The sequence below is a fragment of the Desmodus rotundus genome, chromosome 8 (assembly GCF_022682495.2).
Source record: "Desmodus rotundus isolate HL8 chromosome 8, HLdesRot8A.1, whole genome shotgun sequence".
Classification (NCBI taxonomy): domain Eukaryota; kingdom Metazoa; phylum Chordata; class Mammalia; order Chiroptera; family Phyllostomidae; genus Desmodus; species Desmodus rotundus.
In genome coordinates, this window is record NC_071394.1 from 79,908,325 (window position 1) to 79,926,693 (window position 18,369).

Genomic DNA, 18,369 nt, shown 5'->3' on the forward strand with positions numbered 1-18,369 from the left:
AACACTTTGTATAAAAAATTGTATTGTATTTTTTCCCTTTACCATTTAACCCCCTTTTACCTTCCTTGCCCCTGCAATCACCACCCTGTTGTCCATTTCTATGAGTCCTTTTTCCTTTTTGCTTGATTTCTCCATCCCCTAAGCTACCACACCCCAATATCTGTCATCCTGTTCTCTACCTGTATGTCTCTATTTTGCTTGTTGGTTCAGTATGTTAATTAGATTCCACATGTAAGTGAAATCATATGGTATTTGTCTTTCTCTGACTGGCTTATTTCACTTAGCATAATGTTCTCCAGGTCCATCCAGGGTGTTGCAAAAGATAAAATTTTCTTCTTTTTAATGGCCAAGTAGCATTGCATTGTGTAAATGTCCCATAGTTGTTTTACCCAGCAATCTCCTAATGGACAGACACTTAGGCTGCTTCCGTATCTTGGCAATTGTAAAAAGCGTTGCAATGATCATAGGTGTGCTTCTTTTGAATTAATGTTTTGGGTACCTTTGGATATATTGCCAGAAGTGGGATTGCTGGGTCTAAAGGCAGATCCATTTTTCAGTTTTTGAGATCCCTCCATACTGCTTTCCATAGTGGCTGCACCAGTTTGCATTCCCATCAACATTGCAAAAGGATTCTCCTTTCTCCTCATCCTCTTCAGCACTTGCTGTTTGTTTGATTTATTGATGATAGCCATTCTGACAGGTGTGAGATTGTGTGTGGTTGTGATTTGAATTTGCATTTCTCTGATGATTGGCGACAGCGAGCATATTTTCATATGTCTATTGGCCACCCATATGTCCTCTTTGGAGAACTCTCTATTGAGGTCCTTTGCCCATTTTTTTCCTTTTTATTATCATTTATGTACAGTTGACTCCATTTTCCCATCACCACTTCCCCCCCACCAACCCCTCCACGTCCCACCCTCAATCCTTCTCCCCTTTGGGTCCTTTATAAATGTTCCTTGATGACCCTTTCCCTTCTTTTCCCCAATATCCCCTCCCTCTTCCCTCTAGTTACTGTCAGTTTGTTCTTTATTTCAGTGTCTCTGGTTATATTTTGCTTGCTTGTTTGTTTTGTTGATTAGGTTCCACTTATAGGTGAGATCATATGGTAATGTCTTTCACCACTGGGTTACTCATGCTCTCCACAATAATGCTCTCCAGTTCCACCTGTGCTGTTGCAAAGGGTAGAAGTTCCTCTCCTTCCACTGCACAGTATTCCATCGTGTAAATGTACCACAGTTTTTTTGATCCACTCATTTACTGATGGGCACTTAGGTTGCTTCCAGTACTTAGCTATTGTACATTTTGCTGTTATGAACATTGGGATGCATAGGTTCTTTTGAATTAGTATTTCAGGGTTCTTAGGTTATAATCCCAGCAGTAGAATTTCTGGGTCAAAAGACAGTTCCATTTTTAGTTTTCTGAGGAAATTCCATACTGTTTCCCACAGTAGCTGCACCAGTCTGCATTCCCAACAACAATGTACTAGGGTTCCCTTTTCTCCACAACTGTGTCAGCACTTATTGTTTGTTGACTTGTTTATGATGGTCATTCTGACTGGTGCGAAGTGGTATCTCACTGTGGTTTTAATTTGCATCTCTCTGGTGGTTAGTCATTTCATATGTCTGTGGGCCCTCTGCATGTCTTCCTTGGAGAAGTGTCTGTTCAGGTCCTTTGTTCATTTTTTAATTGGGTTGTTTGTCTTCCTGGAGTGGAGTTGTGTGAGTTCTTTTTATATTTTGGAGATCAAACCCTTGTCTGAGGTATCATTGACAAATATATTTTCCCATATAGTTGGTTCCCTTTTCATTTTGCTTTAGCCATACAGAAGCTTTCTATTTTGATGAAGTCCCAAAATAGAAAGGGAACCAACTGTATGGGAAAGAATTTGTTTTTTCTTTCCATCATGTCCCTTGCTCTAGGGAACATATTGGTGAAAATATTGTTGCATGGAATATCTGAGGTTTTCCTGCCTATGTTCTCCTCTATGACTTTTATTTTATCATGACTTATATTTAAGTCTTTTATCCATCTTGAGTTTATTTTTGTGTATGGTGTAAGTTGGTTGTCAAATTTCATTTTTTTTTTGCATGTAGCTGTCCAGATCTTCCAATACCATTTTTTAAAATATATTTTATTTTTTATGCTATTACAGTTGTCCCACTTTTTCTCCCCTTTATTCCCCTCTGCCCTGTACCTCCCTCCTACTATCATTCCCCCACCTTGGTTCATGTCTATGTGTCATACATATAAGTTCTTTGGCTTCTCCATTTCCCATGCTATTCTTAACCTCCACCCTGTCTATTTTGTAACTGTCATTTATGCTTCTTATTCCCTGCACCCTTTCCTCCTTTCTCCCCTCCTCCCTTACTGCTGATAACCCTCCCTGTGATCTCTATTTCCGTGAATCTGTTCATGTTCTAGTTGTTTGCTTAGTGTGTTTTTGTTTTTGTTTTTTAGGCTTGGGTTTTTTTTTTAGGCTTGGTTAGTTATGAGTTTGTTGTCATTTTACTTTCATAGTTTTGATCTTTTTCTTTTTCTTAGCTAAGTCCCTTTAACATTTCATACAATAAGGGCTTGGTGATGATGATCTCCTTTAACTTTACTTTATCTGGGAAGCACTTTATCTGTCCTTCCATTAAGAGGCCATTTTTACTCCATTTTATGCTTCTGCCCCCTTTGCCTATTTTTTAGAAATTGGATTGTTTGTTTTTTTGGTGTTGAGTTTTGCAAGTTCTTTGTAAATTTTGTATATTAACCCCTTATCAGATGTATTGGCAAATATGTTCTCCCATTCTGTGGGCTGTGTTTTCATTTTGTTGATGTTTTCCTTTGCTGTGCAAAAACTTTTTAGTTTGATGTAGCTCCATTTGTTTATTTTTTCTTTTGTTTCCATTGCTTGGGGAGATACATCTGATAAAATATTGATATGTGCAATGTCTGAGATTTTATTGCCTATATTTTCTATGAGATCCCTGAGTGACTGGTGGCTGACCTTACTCCTCACTGCAGAGGTCCTCCTGATGCTTCCCTGAGTCTCAACTCTACCTCTACTGTCCATGCCACACCCCATCCATAATACAACCCCCATCCACTGCTACCAGTGTCATCTTTTCAACCTTCCTGGTTCAATGATGGTGGGAGTATTGGTGGTGAGGTGAAAGCATGTGTCTTTCTTATTGTTCATTTCACTGAAAGTCAGTTTTGGAAGTCAAAATAGGTTATCTCAATTCAATTCTGCTTCAAGAATCCTACTTCTTGAGGCCATGTGGATGCTGCTGACAGTCATGAATAAGAAGTAGGGCAGAGATTCATCTTACTCAACATGTATTCTGTCTTTTCCTCTCTTGATGGTGAAATAAACATATACCCTAAAAGTTATGGTATATAACCTCTTTCAAATAGTGTGTTATGCCTTATTGTGTCTATTAAAACAGTTAATTAGGATCTTGTAAAAACAAGCCCTGGCTTTGAGACCAAGCAGCATGAAGAGACAGTGGAGAGGGATGAAAGTGAGGCTGAGGTTAGGGAGAATAAAACTGGGATGGAATTAGCATGTTGGCATGAAATAAGTTTTAGTATTTCTATTTCAAGTAAACTATCTCATTCAAGGTATCATAAGGTTAATGACAAGTCTTAGTCTATAGATTTTAGATGTATTGTCATTTCTTTAACACATTTTTGTTTTCTTTCGGGAATTATATGAGAGGATAAGGAAATAATCAGCTAAACCAGCATTCTAATAAATTTTTTGAAAAAATTAAAAAATTATAGTAAAGAATAATTTATGAAAGTGTTATAGTAGCCCTTGAAAGATAAAAAGGTACACCATTTGCCCTGACTGGCATGGCTTAGTGGGTTGGGCATTGTCTGGTTCGATTTCCAGTGAGGGTACATGCCTGGGTTGTGGACCACATCCCCGGTTGGGGACATGCAAGAGGAAACCAACTGATGTTTTTCTCCCTCTCTTTCTCCCTCCCTTTCTCTCTTTCTAAAAATAATTAAAAAATATATATATACCATTTAATGACAAATGGAAACCTATTTCTATGGTTTCATTATTTTTCCTCCTGATAAAATTAATGCTATGAATAAATATAGGCCACAGACTATATATGGAAATAAACAATATTTTCCATTCAGTCAATTATATTGACTGAAGGCTGACAATGATCAGATTTTATGGTAAAGTGATATTTGGAAATTCTAAGAGGCATGATTAGTGGTGGAATCATCAAATGACTCAACAATTATACTGCATTAAAGCTCATAATTATAGATCTGAGTATTTTAATTATATACTTCTTTTTTCTAACTCGGCTATAAAACAAACATTAAAGAGGGGAAATAAAGATGAGTCTATTGAGCTAGAAACCAGAATATGTGAATTTTGCTTTATAATTTTGGATGCCAATTATGGTTTTAGTAGATTGTTTTTAAGTATAATAATTTTAGGAAAAAGACCCAATATTGTCCTTTGAATAGCATCTACATTTTCAATTTTTGTAAGTTTCCTATATGTAGGGAAACATCAAATAGGTAAAAATGTATCCAACTGTTGAAAGTATTAGATCATGCCATTTCTGTACATATTTTGTAGACAGAATTAATAAATCAAAGTCTGTTTCTTCCTTAATCACTCAGAAAGTATATTAAAATCTTTGTGGTTGCAACTAAAAGAAAACTTGACCCAAGTGAGATTTTTGGCTGCAATAACTGAAAAGATTGTGCTTACAGCACAGCAGAACTCTGGGTTCACATGAGGTAAGCAAGGCATAATGTAAGCAAGTTTACTATAGGACCCATGAACTGCAAGTCTTATCTGTCTTCCATTTTAACATGTAAAGGGCAGGAATCTGAGTTCCTACAGCCCACCAGCTTAAGAACCATCTGAAGCTCTCTCCTTGAATTCAGGGCATCTTTGGGGCTCTGATTGCTTCATGTGCTAGTCCTTAACCAAATACTGTGGCAAGGTAGAAATAATGCACCAATTGGCTTAGGCCTAGGTCACATGACCACCAGGAATTTTAGGTGGGAAGGGTTTGGACCACAAACTCACAGGGATTGAAAATGTGGGAGGTTGATTCAGCAAATAGCTGCTATTGTAAGTGCCTAAATAGACACTCTACAATCCAAAACCAAATGCTGCTTACTATAATGAGACTGTACTGAATTAGCCTATCACAACTGGCCAATCTTCCTTAACTTCATTCGATGTAGACAGAACCTATTTATAAACTAAAAATTTCAAAATCCCTTCTCATTTTGTCCATGTTGGCAATGTTAAACTATATTTCCCTGAAAACATTTATAGAAAGAGGAATGATTTAAAAACAACTAACTTTTAGTGTGGGTTATTGTTTGGCAAAGAAATTTTTTTTTTTGCCTTTTTATAACACTAATCTTACCTCATCATCATTTAAAAAAAACTCCTGTCTCATGAAACTATAAACTCCACAAAAGCAGGGATTGGGTCTGTCTTGTTCACAACAATAATCTAATGTCTATGAAGTGCTTAATAAGTAAAACTTAAAATCAGTGGGAAAGACCATAAAATAAAATATATTCCAAAAGATAGTTTAAAATATTTTGACATGTAATAGAATTTTCAAATATTTAAACACATTAACTGCAAAGGAGAACTGTTTTGAGATCTCAATTTATCCATTGTATGAATAGTTCTTGAGTGAATATTCTGTTCTAGGTGCTGAGAAGAAAACATCAAATGTGACATTACAGTCTAGTGAAGAAAATTGACAACAACCAAAGGTGCAAATAAATGATATAATGTCAGACAGTAAATGATGTGGTAAAGATAATAATAATAAAGTAGGGCAAAGGGAAAGAGAGTGATGAGGAGAAAGGCAATGGTGTGTATTATGGATAGGATGGATAGAAAGGCCCTCTCTGGGGAGGAGACATTTGATTAGAGACCTGAATGAAGTGAGGGAGGTAACTAGGCACATATGTTGGGGTAGGAAATTGCAGACAAAGTCAGCAGTCATAAGTAAAAGAGCCCTGAGGCAGAAACAGGCTTAGCATATTTAAGAAACTACAAAGAAACCAATGTTAGTGAAAAGCAAAGAGTGAGAGTTCAGAAGATGATGGAATAGCCAGCAGCCAGATTACCAAGTCCTTTTAAATATTGCTGAGGACTGGATTTTATTTTGATTAATGTTGAATTCTTTTGGGTAGAGGAACAAATGATATTATTTACATTTTAAGAAGCATATGCTAGTTTTTGTGTGAAAAAAATTGACTGTGGAGAGGCAAGATTGGAAGAAGAAAGACCATTTACAGCTGACTACAATAGTTAGGTGGGAGATGATGGCCTGGTCTAGGATGATGGCAGTTGGGGGGTGAGAAGTCTTTGACACTTACAGTTTTTTCTCCAACATTTTATTATAAAAAATTTCAAACATATAGAAAAGCTGAAAGAAGTAAAAAATTGAAAGAATGAACATCCTTATATCCATCAGTAGTTTGTATAGTTAATATTTTTCATGTTTATTATCATTCAGCTACCCATCCTTGTATTCATTCATCAATCCTATTTTATTTATGTATTTCAAAGTAAGATGTAGTAACCTTCACTACTAAACAAGGCAATTTGCATATATTTTAAAGGTAATGTTGACAGACTTGTAGACAAATTGGACATATGGTGTAAAGAAAAGAGGACAATCAAGAAGGTTGCTGGGTTTTTTGGCCAAAGGAACTCTTGAAGAGGAGTGGGGAAGAGGAAGAAAATCAACTGCTTTGTTTTAGACTTGTTGAGATTGGGAAGCCAGGTAGACATCCAGGAAGTGCAGGCAGCTTGATTAAAATTTTTTAAGCTCAGCAAAGACATAGGGGCTGGAGCATCAATTTGTGGTTTCCAGTTGATGCTTAGTACTTATTATTGAGAGTGAAATGAGATTACCTAGGAAGTTAAGTGTGGATGTAAGAGAGAAGAAAACAGTTCAAACACTGAGCCTGGAAATGCCCCAACATTTGGAAGATAGAAAGAGGAAGAAGACTGAGAAAACAAAACTGAGTAGGACCAGTCAGGAAAAGGAAAATCAGCAGAGTGGAGTGTCTCCCAGAAGCCCAAGAAGATGTATATTAAGAGGGGATTGATCAAGTGTTGCTGAGGTGATGAGAACTTAGACTATTCACCACTGAAGGTGGCAATATGTTAATTGCTAGAACTCAGGTACATGTCTAGCATATAGCAGGTGTTCAATGAGTGAATAAATGGAGATTTTTGGTGACCTTGTTAAGTGTAGTATAGTTCAGTGGAGTAGCGAGAATGAAAATCTGATTGAGGAAGCTTCAAGAGACTCAGAGATGAGGAAAATAGAAACAGTGAGCATAAATGAATTTCAGAGTTTCCCTAAAAAGCAGAGCAGAGAAATTGGGCAGTATCTCGAGGAAGATGTAAAATCAAGGCAAGTTTTAATGTTTGAATGATGAGAAATATTATAGCATGTTGTATGTTGGTAGTAATAATCCAGTAGAGAGGAGAAAATTAATACCATAAGAGATAGGGGCAACAATTGCTTGAGTGATGGCCTTGAGTAGGCAATGAGGGGTGGCATCAGTGCATGGAGGGGAGCCTGATGCTAAGAGTGCAGTTTTTCATCTATATAAACAGAGAGGAATAGGAGGTATAAAGGAACACATATAGAAAGTTTAGTAGGAATAGTAGTTGCGTGTTCATTCTCTTGCCCATCCAAAAATTATTTACTGAGCATTTACAGTAGTCATCCCTTATCAGCTGAGGATACACTGGAGACCCCCAGTGAATCCCTGAAACCACATATTGTACTGAACCTTATATGTACTATGCTTTTTCTTATGATAAAGTTTAATTTACAAATAATGCACAGTAAGAGATTAACAACAATAACTAACAGTAAAATAAAGTAATTATAACAATAGACTGTACTCACCTTTTCACTTAAAGGAATCACTTCAAGGCTTCTTTTTGACATATCTGAGTTGTCAACATTTGGGACCATTATTAAGTAAAATAAGGGTGACTTAGACACAAGCACTGCATTTGATGTCCAAGATGGCTGCTACGGACTAAAGTGCAGAAAGGGTCTATAGTAAGAGGTGCTTGACAAAAGGATGATTGACAAGAGATGGCACAAGATTTCTTCATGCTACTCAAAATGGCATGCAATTTAAAACTAATGAATTATTTGTTTCTAGAATTTTCCATTTTATATTTTTGGACCACTGTGGACTACCAATAACTAAGGGGGGGCCCTGTGTGAATGCCAAGCAGTGTGTTAGGAAGTGGAACTTCAGCAGTGAGGAAAACAGACAAGAATCCCTGCCATTATGGAGCTGATATTTTAGTAGGACATAGACATATATTTTGATATATCATATGCTGCCTAGTATAATGGAGACAAATGAAGCAGGGAAGGAAATAAGAAATTCTATAAGGAAGTACATTGCAATTTTTAAAATGGTAATCAATGGTTTTAAATAGATTGGCAAGAGAATGCTTTTTTTAAAAAATTACTTCTACTTTTCTCAGTGAAATAGAAAAAAGTCTAACAGCAGAGAGTAGGGAGAAGGAAGAGACTGGGGTGTGCTGGAGATTTGGTGAAAGAGGGGAAGCGTGAGTCTGCTGCTTCCAAGAGAGGGAGAATGAATTGTCCTAATAAATGTGAAAGGCAAAGGGAACATTCAGAGAAGGGGTGGGGAGAATATAGGGGAGTTTGTTGATGAGAGACTGAGTTCTTGAGGGCACATTGGGAGGTTTGGGGTATCAGATGGGATGAGTAATTTTCCTGGTGATGAGTTTCTTGGGATAACTGAAGTATGTGAGCTATGACAAAACACACCCTGATTATCTCTTAAAAGGAGCACAATGGGGATAATCGCACTGATTATAATTAACTACTGCTCAAGACCAATCTCTTCAGAAGTTTATAGCAGTGATGCAGTTGATGTTGTTGAGGAGAAAATAAGGGTGGATGGCCACCTTATTGAGAGTGGGAAGAGCTCTTTGTGGCTCCTTTTAACCTGCCGCAGGCAGTGTCAAAAATTTTGGGGGAAGGAAACATCCCAGGAGCCATCATTCAGGAATTCACAATTTGAGTCTATTTACAGAAGGAAAATGAAGATTCAGCAATTATTATCCTGTTCAAAGTTAACAGCTATATTGAACATCTAACAAGACAAAACAAACAGAAATGTTCTGTTCATATTTGAAAAGTTAATCAGAAATCAACATCACTTCACTTTGAGAATGCCTACCTACATAAATTTTTGCCCAAATTCTTTAAAAAGAAAACTTTTTGTACCTATTAGAAAAACTTTTTTTTGGTTGCTTGATGTCAATTAACATAGCAAGGGAAGGATTTACTTTTACCTAATTAGTTTGTTGTAGTGTAGACATGTCAATTCTCATAAAATTGTATTATCTGAATTTGTGTTTTTCCTTCACATAAATAGGCAGTTGTCTCATTCTTCTTGATTCATGGACGACTTTCAAGAAATGTTTGTAGGATAACTTGAATGTTCATTTCATTTTTTTAAATTTAAAATTTATTTGGTAGGACCATTTAATATAAAGTCTCAACAATTTTTAAGTGTACATTATAATATTATTAGCTATAAGCACAAGATTTTACAACAGAACTCCAGAACTTACTCATCTCTCATTACTAAAGATTTAAACTCTCTGATTAGCTACTCCCTATTTCCCCCTCCTGCTTGCTACTGGCAACCATTTTGCTCTCTGCATCTTTGCATCCTGTGTAAGTGGAATCATGCAGTATTTGTACTTTTGAACCTGCTTATTTCACTTAGTATATGCCCTCAAGATTTATCCATTTTGTAGTATATTGCAGTATTTCCTTATTTTTAAAGGCTTAATAATATTCCATTGTATGTATATACCATATTTTCTTTATCTGTCAATAGACATTTAGGTTGTTTCTACATTTGGCTAGTGTGAAAAATGCTGTGATTTTGGAGGGCCAATATCTTTTCAAGATCCTGATTTCAATTCTACAAATTCAATGCAGTCCCTATCAAAATCCCAATGGCAATTTTTTTTTACAGAAATAGAAAAATAATTCTAAAATTCATATGGAACTGCAATAGGCCATAAATACCCACAACAACCTTGAGAAAGAAATACAAAGCTGGAAGCATCACACTTCCTGTATCAAAATTCATTATAAAGAAAATCAAAGCAATATGGTACAAAGTAATATGGTATAAAGACAGACATAGAGACAAACGGAATAGACTAGAAAGCTCTTAAGTACATCTATAAATATATAGTCAACTGATTTTGATAAAGGTACTAAGAATATATGATGGGGGAAGAACAGTCTGCAGAATAAATGGCGCTGAAATAGTGGATATTCACATACAAAAGAATGAAACTGAACTCTTATTTTATACCATACATAATAATCAACTCAAAATGGATTAAAGACCTTAGTGTAAGATCTGAAACTGTAAAGCTCCTAGAAGAAAACATAGAAAAGCTTCATGACACTGGTCTTTGATTTCATGGATATGACAACAAAACCACAGGCAACAAAAGCAAAAATAGGCAAGTGGGACTACAGCAAAAGGAATAATCAATAGAATGAAAAGGCAACCTACAGGATGGTAGAAAATATTGGCAAACCATCAGCTATCAATGAGGTTACATTCCAAAATGTATAAGGAACTCCCATAACTCAATAGCAAACACAAACAAACAACTAACTAATAATCCAATTAAAAAATGAGCCAAGGACTTGAAAAGACAATTCTCCAAAGAAGACATGTCAATGGCCACAAAGTATATGAAAAAATGCTCAATATCGCTACTATCAATATTGATGGCTAACCCTTATAAAGGACACTGTATTCTGCTATTCATGTTTAAAAAGATATTTTTATGAGACTAAGAAAGGAATTATAAATAAAACATTTGTTTTTTGGAGAGTTTTTCTCATTATTTTAAAGTATACCTGAAAATATCAAGGAAATGGAAACCAAAACCACAATATATATCACCTCACACATCAGTATGGCTATAATTTAAAAAAAAAAATGACAGCAAGTGTTGGCAAGGATGTGGAAAAATTGGAAATCTTGTGCATTGTTGATGGGAAGGCATAATGGTTCAGCTGCTATGGAAAACAGCATGGAGGTTCCTCAAAAAATTAAAAATAGAACTACGATATCTTTTGGCTATTTATCCTAAAGATTTATTCGAGTTGCCCCACATGGCTTGATTTTCAACCGTAACATCACCTTAAAATTTCATCTCTTTGTGACACCAAGAGAAAGAGGGGAAAAGTTTAAATCAGACAATATACTATTATATTATTGGAAATTCTGTTATGTGGAGAAGTATCTTTTAGTTTAGGCATGTACTAGCCAAATAAATTTGAGAACTGAGGCAATTATCTGGGGTATTCAAGATAAAGAACAATTTTTCTTGAAATCATATATAATTGGAGAAAAACTGATTTTAAGAAAGGCTCTATTTATCCAGAAAGTAATCTTTACTCTCTGCATGAAAGCCAGAGGTACAGAGGAAACCACAGTCAAATTTTTAATATTTCAGGGGAGTGTTTTCTTCATATTTGCACAACTTGCACCACCCTCCACAAGGTGGCATGCAAGTTTGTAACATACTGTAACCAGTAGTCATGCTATTGCAAAATGACCATGTAAAAAGCAGTAACACTGAACAATCACATGATAAATTATTATTTTGCCTTCCAAATTGCAAATGTATATATCACAGCAATGTTTTTCATAGGTAAAGGTTATTATCTTACAGAGATATACACACCAACATGTAATTATTTAAAGGATATGTGACAAGAATCAAAAGTTTATTTACACAAGGCAAATGAAGAGTTGGTGATGACTAACCCTTATAAAGGACAATATATTCTGCTATTCATATTTAAAAAGACACTTTCATGAGACTAAGAAAGTAATTATAAATAAAACATTTGTTTTATGGAGAATTTATTTCATTATTTTAAAGCATGCCTGAAAATATTTCCTAGGAAATAGCATGGCGATTCATACTGAATGTTACTCTGCTTCTTCTGACAGAATCCCCTGAGATGCTTTTAACAAAACACAGATGCCAGGGTCCCCTCAGACTAATTAAATCATAATCTCTGGAAGTGAAGCCCAGCCATCAGTATTTTCAAAGAGCTCCCAGGCATCCTAATGGTCCTTTAGACACTAAAATTCTCTAAAAGTACTGGTTGCACTCTCATTTGCTTGTGGTGGGCATCACTAATTGAACATGGTACTTTTCCAACCTGAGCTCAGAGTTTTTCTTGCTATGATGCACCAGCTAGTCCTTACCAAACAATTCAGAGTTAAAATGAAGCCTACTTGTTATCAGAGTTGTCAAAGAATATGGGACAGAATTGAATGTTACTCACAAATAAGGTGACCAGTGTCTTAATGTGATAACTAACTCCGCCTTTTGGCATAATTCAGCCAAACAACTGCTTTTAGTTGCTGTAATGAAGGACGTGGTGGGTCATATCCATGCTCTTCCCAGTCTCCTTGGAGACCTCTATAGCATTTCTGTGTGGTGCCCCCTGCTTTCTCTACCTTCACTGTGCTTTGACTTCCTTCATTAACAGGAAGACTGTCCTTGGACTTTTCTTTCTTTTTTTTTTTTTTAAAGAAACTAATTAGTTTGTCTTCTTTTTAAATATTTTATTTATTTATTTTTAGAGAGAGGGGAATGGAAGGAGAAAGAGAGGGAGAGAAACATCAATGTACAGTTGCCTCTCACGCGCCCCTTACTGGGGACCTGGCCTGCAACCCAGGCATGTGTCCTGACTGGGAATCAAACCAGTGACCTTTTTGTTTGCAGGCCAGCACTCAATCCACTGAACCACACCAGCCAGGGCCTATCCTTGGACTTTTCCTGTACTTCACAGAGCCAGAAGTACCTGTGAATTTACCTCTTTCTGGGGTAACCCTTAACCACTGGATGAAAGGTGAGGAGCAGGAAAACCCTCTCTCCTTTTCCTTGGGTAGGGAATGGCTGTGAGGCATAAGATCCACTCTGCAACTCCTGGTGGGATAAGGCTGACACTGCCTATGTGGACTTTGAGGTGGCACTCTGGCTTGACTTCCTCCCCTTCCTAGTCTGGATTCCCTACTTCTACCCTGATTTTCCCAGAGTACATAATTAACAAGTCACTTGCACACAAATTTTCACTTCTGGATCTGTTTCTGAGGAACCTTTAAGCCAGATCCCAAAACATCAGGCCACTGAGTGGCAGGAGCATCTGTGTAATTAAAAAAACACAGACACCAAGGTTGTACCCCCAGAGATTCTGATTCCATTACTTTCAGGTGTGGCCTGGACATTAGCATGTTTAAAGCTCCCCAGGTAAATCTGTTGCCAAGGTTAAGAATCACTTTTAAGAAACCAACTGTAGAGTACATAAAAATCACTCTGGTTAGCCTGTTGTTATATATTCACATTCCCAGGCCTCCCTACCCCAGCTATTCTAAATCCATTAGGTCTGCATATCTGACAAAACTGAATGTTTCACACATATATAAGTAGAGAGAACAGTATAATGAATACCATTGAATTATCCAGCTTTAACAATTAACTCATGGATGAAGGTTTTTAATGTGTGGGTGGTCCATCCATGAGCCACAGGCTGAGAAACATTGCAAAAAGCTTTGTAAAGTTAGCTTTGCAAATGCTGTAGCAGTTTTTGGATGTGGAATAAACACTTAGGTAAGTCCACTGGGAACATCTGGCTTAGCCAGAGAAAGCAGATTAGTTTAAACTTGCATACCTCGATTTCTGGCCAAGATGGAGGCATAGGTAGATACACTTTGCCTCCTTGCACAACCAAAAGAAAGACAAGAAATTTAAAAACAAAAAATAACCAGAAGTGCCAGAAAATCGAATTGTATGGAAGTATGACAACCAAGGAGTTAAAGAAGAAACATTCATCCAGACCAGTAGGAGGGGTGGAGACCAGCAGCCAGGGTGGAGAGGACTCATGGCAAGGTGGTGGCTGAAGGACTGGGGTAGGCATTCCCACATTTTTGTGTGGATAAACCAGGAGGAACAACTGGGGAGCAAGACAGACCTCGCAACCTAGGGTTCCAGGGCAGGGAAATAGGGCCTCAAAACCTGTGACTTAAAAAACCTGTGGGGGTTGAGACAGTGGGAGAAACTCCCAGACTCACAGGAGAGTTCATTAGAGAGACCCACAGGTCCTAGAATGTACACAAAACCACCCACCTTAGAATCAGCACCAGAAGGGCCCAATTTGCTTGTGGGTAGCAGAGGAAGTGACTGAAAGCCAACTGAGAGCTAAGCAAGTGACACTGTTCCCTCTTTGACCCCTCCCCCACATACAGCACCACAATGCAGCCACATGGGTTGCCCTGCCTGAAAAATACCTAAGGCTCTACCCCTTACTACATAATAGGCATGCCAGGACAAAAAATATGGCCCAAGTGAAAGGACAGATCAAAGCTCCAGAAATAAAATACAACTAAGCAATGAAGAGATAGCCAACCTATCAGAAACAGAGTTCAAAACACTGGTAGTCAGGATGCTCACAGAAATGGTTGAGTATGCTTGCAAAATAAGAAGAAAAAGTGAAGGCTATGAAAATTGAAATAAAGGGAACCAACAGGAAGGAAGGGAAGCCAGGACTCAAATCAAGAATTTGGAGCAGAAGGAAGAAATAAACGTTCAAACAGAACAGAATGAAGAAACAAGAATTCAAAAAAATGAGGAGAAGCTTAGGAACCTCCCAGACAACTTTAAACATTCCAACGTCCAAATCATAGGGGTGCCAGAAGGAGAAGAAGAAGAGCAAGAAATGAAAACTTATTTGAAAACATAATGAAGGAGAACTTCCCTAACCTGGCAACAGAAATACACTACCAAGAAGTCCAGGAAGCCCAAAGAGTACCAAAGAAGTTGGACCCAAAGAGGAACACACCAAGGCACATCATCATTAAGTTACCCAGGATTAAATGTAAAGAAAGAATCCGAAAAGAAGCAAGAGGAGAGAGTTACCTATAAAGGAGTGCCCATAAGGCTATCAGCTGATTTCTCAAAAGAAACCTTTCAGGCAAGAAGGGGCTGGAAAGAAGTATTCTGAGTCATGAAAGGGCAAGTACCTACATCCAAGATTACTCTATCCAGCAAGCTTTCATTTAAAATAGATGGACAAATAAAGTGCTTCCCAGATAAGGTCAAGTTAAAGGAGTTCATCATCACAAAGTCCTTATTATGTGAAATGTTTAAGGGACTTATATAAGAAAAAGAAGGTCAAAACTATGAACAGTAAAATGACAACAAGCTCACAACTATCAACAAATGAACCTAAAAGAAAAGAAAACCAATGAAAACAAAAACTAAGCAAACAACTAGAACAGGAACAGAATCAGAGAAATGGACCTCACATGGAGAGATTTCAGTGGGGAGGGGGAAGGGAGGAATAGGGGGGTAAGGTACTCGAAAGAAGAAGCATAATTAGCAGCCATAAAATAGACAGGGAGAGACAAAAAATGGTATAGGAAAAAGAGGACTCAAAGAACTTATATGTACAACCCATGGACATGAACTAAGGGTGGGGGAATGCTGGAGGGCTGGGAGGGGCAGAGCAGAGGGGTGATAAAGGGGGAAAAATGGGGAAAACGGTCAAGTTAAAGGCGTTCATCGTCACCAAGTCATGCTGTAATAGCATAAGCTATAAATAGCCCCAAAACACTTAAAAAAAAGAATAAAATATATTAAAAAATAAACTTGCATACCTCTCTCATTGATGATTTGAGGCTCTCAGGAGTGTTGAGAAGAATTCGGAGGCTGAATCTCTGTTCATTCTGCAAATTTAGTGACATGAATGCTTGCATAGGGGTCTCTAACTTTAATTAGCCATTGGACAAGGTATTAGATATGGTTAGTAAGGCTTTCTTCTAGGAAAAATGAGGGCTCTAACAGTCCAGTGTAAGTATATAGGTAGCAAACTATTCCTTTTGTTTATAAAGTTAATGTAAGAGAGTGCCCTAATACTTGGAGGAAAGTAAAAAGTATCTCACATGAAACTTCAAGGCTTTCAAGGGCAAGGTGCATATCATGATGCTTCTGTTGAAGAACATGCTCAGGATGAGGTACTATTACTTTCTGTATAGGCCTAGGACTAAAATGCAGGATTATATGAGCATAATTAATGTTTAGTTTAGAATCGTATCTGTGTTTATAGTTTAAAAATATTTTCTTGAAAATATATCCCTATGAAAATATTTTGTAGGTGATCAATAATTAGTCAGTATTTGTGTTTTATAAAACTCACAGAATATTTTGTTATATATGATCTCACCTTTAACTGGAACATAATTAACAGAAGAAAAAAGCAAACAAAATATAACCAGAGACATTGAAGTTAAGAACAATCTTAACAATTGCCAGAGGGGAGGGGGGGAGGGGGGGAGGTTTTCAGGAACTACCATAAAGGACACACGGATAAAACCCAGGGGAAGGGTGGAGGTGGGGGGGGGGGTCGGGGGAGGTGGGTTTGGCTGGGGTGGGGGGTGAGTGATGGGGGGAAAATGCAGACAACTGTAATTGAACAACAATAAAATAATTAAAAAAAAGAAAAGAAAAAAATTTAGCTCAGATCATACATATATACTAATTCCTTCAAGAAAATATTACTTTGGGTCAAACTAACAGATTAAATACAGTATATCAGCATAAGACTGAAATTCTAATGTCAGTTAGCCTAGGTTAAAATTTATGTTTTACCACATTCTGGCTCTGTGGCCTTGGACAAGCCTCTTAACCCCTTTGTGCCTCAGTTTCTTTATTTGTAGTAAGGTTAATAGGACTTACCTCAGGTCTATTATGAAGATTAAATGAGGTCATGCATGTAAAGGGCTTAGAATAGTGTTTGGCAGATAATACTAAAAAAATTAGGCAGTATTATTAGTATTCTGGGATAATAAACTCTTTTTTTAATTACCTTTATGACACCTCTTTTTTTAATTTTCTTTCCTGGTTTATCCTCCTCTGTGGACTTTCAAATTTTGGAAGTTTCTCAGGGGTCCATCTTAGCCTAGCCTGACTCCCCTCCTCTTTCCTCCTCTCCCTTCTTTTCCTTTGTAAAAAGCAACACTGAGTTTTTCTGTTTCTATATCTTCATCAACTAAATTCCCTTAAACTCCACACAAAACATTTTAAAACAATTTTAAATATAATGTTTAAAAAAAAAACACACTTATCACCGTTCTCGCAGGAAGATGGAGAAAGAAACACAATGGCTCTGGAGTGAGAAAGACCTGGGTGTGGTTTTCAGCATAACCAGTCACTGGTTATGTGTTTTGGACTGTTTCCTTAACGTTTATAAGCCTCAGTTTCCCACCTGTAAGATGGGGCTGAGAAGAGTGCAATCTCATAGCACCATTTTAAGGGTTACATGAGAGAATTCAGGAAGATGCTGAGCACAGAATCTGGAACAGAGTGAATGGCAGCCACTGCAGTTGTTTTTATTGTGACTGATGCTAAGGACACAGGGAACCCAGCTGAAGTCCCTGCGAGGCTGATCTCAAAGCCCCAAGGCCCCAGCTCTCCTTGCAGTCCTGCAGTTCAAGCTCTGACATTTCCAATTCCGGAGTTTCTCTGAGAGCAAATGTCATGAACAAGTCTTTCGGAGAAGCTGGATTTTGAAGATAAGTCCATCCAGCAGGACCCAAGGCTCCCCTGACCCCACAATCTCTTCTGTGAGCTGTTGACACACCCTGGATCCTGGGAATGGGACTGCCATTGTTATTCTTATGGCCCAGATAACTCCTTACCAGTTGATGGTGTTATTGCAGGTAAATTGGAGGATGGGGAATGAATTTAAGTTGCTTGGCCCCACAGAGAGTTAATTTCTTGTCCCTTGGACTGCCTTCCTATTCAGGGGATCCTTCATTTAGGTGGCTTTCCCAGCAATGGTTCTGGCTGCCTAGCAACTGCCAGCTCCAACCTTCCTTGAACAACAACAGCACACAGACATTGTGCATATCAGTGCCATCAATTTTTTTAAAGGACTATCTCATTTTATGAAAAATTAAACATCACAAAAATACAGCTTTTCAATATATGTTTCCCCCATCCCCCAAACTTGCTGACAACCATGTAATACTGAAATGAAATTGGGAACTGCAAATTTTGAGTGGCTACAAACATAAATGTGGGTGACTTAAATATAATTATATACATTTATATATAATGAGACCTAGTGCTTGTGAGCCATGAAACGGGCATTTTTATTCCTGTGTTTACTCTAAAAGTAAAATATGTGATGGATTTTCCTACTGTTCCTGAATGCTAATATCCCACAGCAT

At 37.4% G+C, this 18,369-nt stretch overlaps 1 protein-coding gene across 6 annotated transcripts in view; it reads left to right on the plus strand.

Moving 5' to 3' along the window:
- The window catches only part of LOC123479381 (cadherin-related family member 3), a 110,316-nt gene that overhangs the window by 20,957 nt on the left and 70,990 nt on the right, over positions 1-18,369 (plus strand). The window contains exon 1 of one of the 6 annotated variants that reach the window (XM_045192300.2): positions 17,678-17,856. The exons of the other annotated variants lie outside the window; for them this stretch is intronic. Coding sequence (XP_045048235.2) covers positions 17,815-17,856 — 42 coding nt within the window. The 5' untranslated portion in view covers positions 17,678-17,814. Of the gene's footprint in view, positions 1-17,677; positions 17,857-18,369 lie in introns of those variants that run through there. 6 annotated transcript variants of the gene reach the window in all.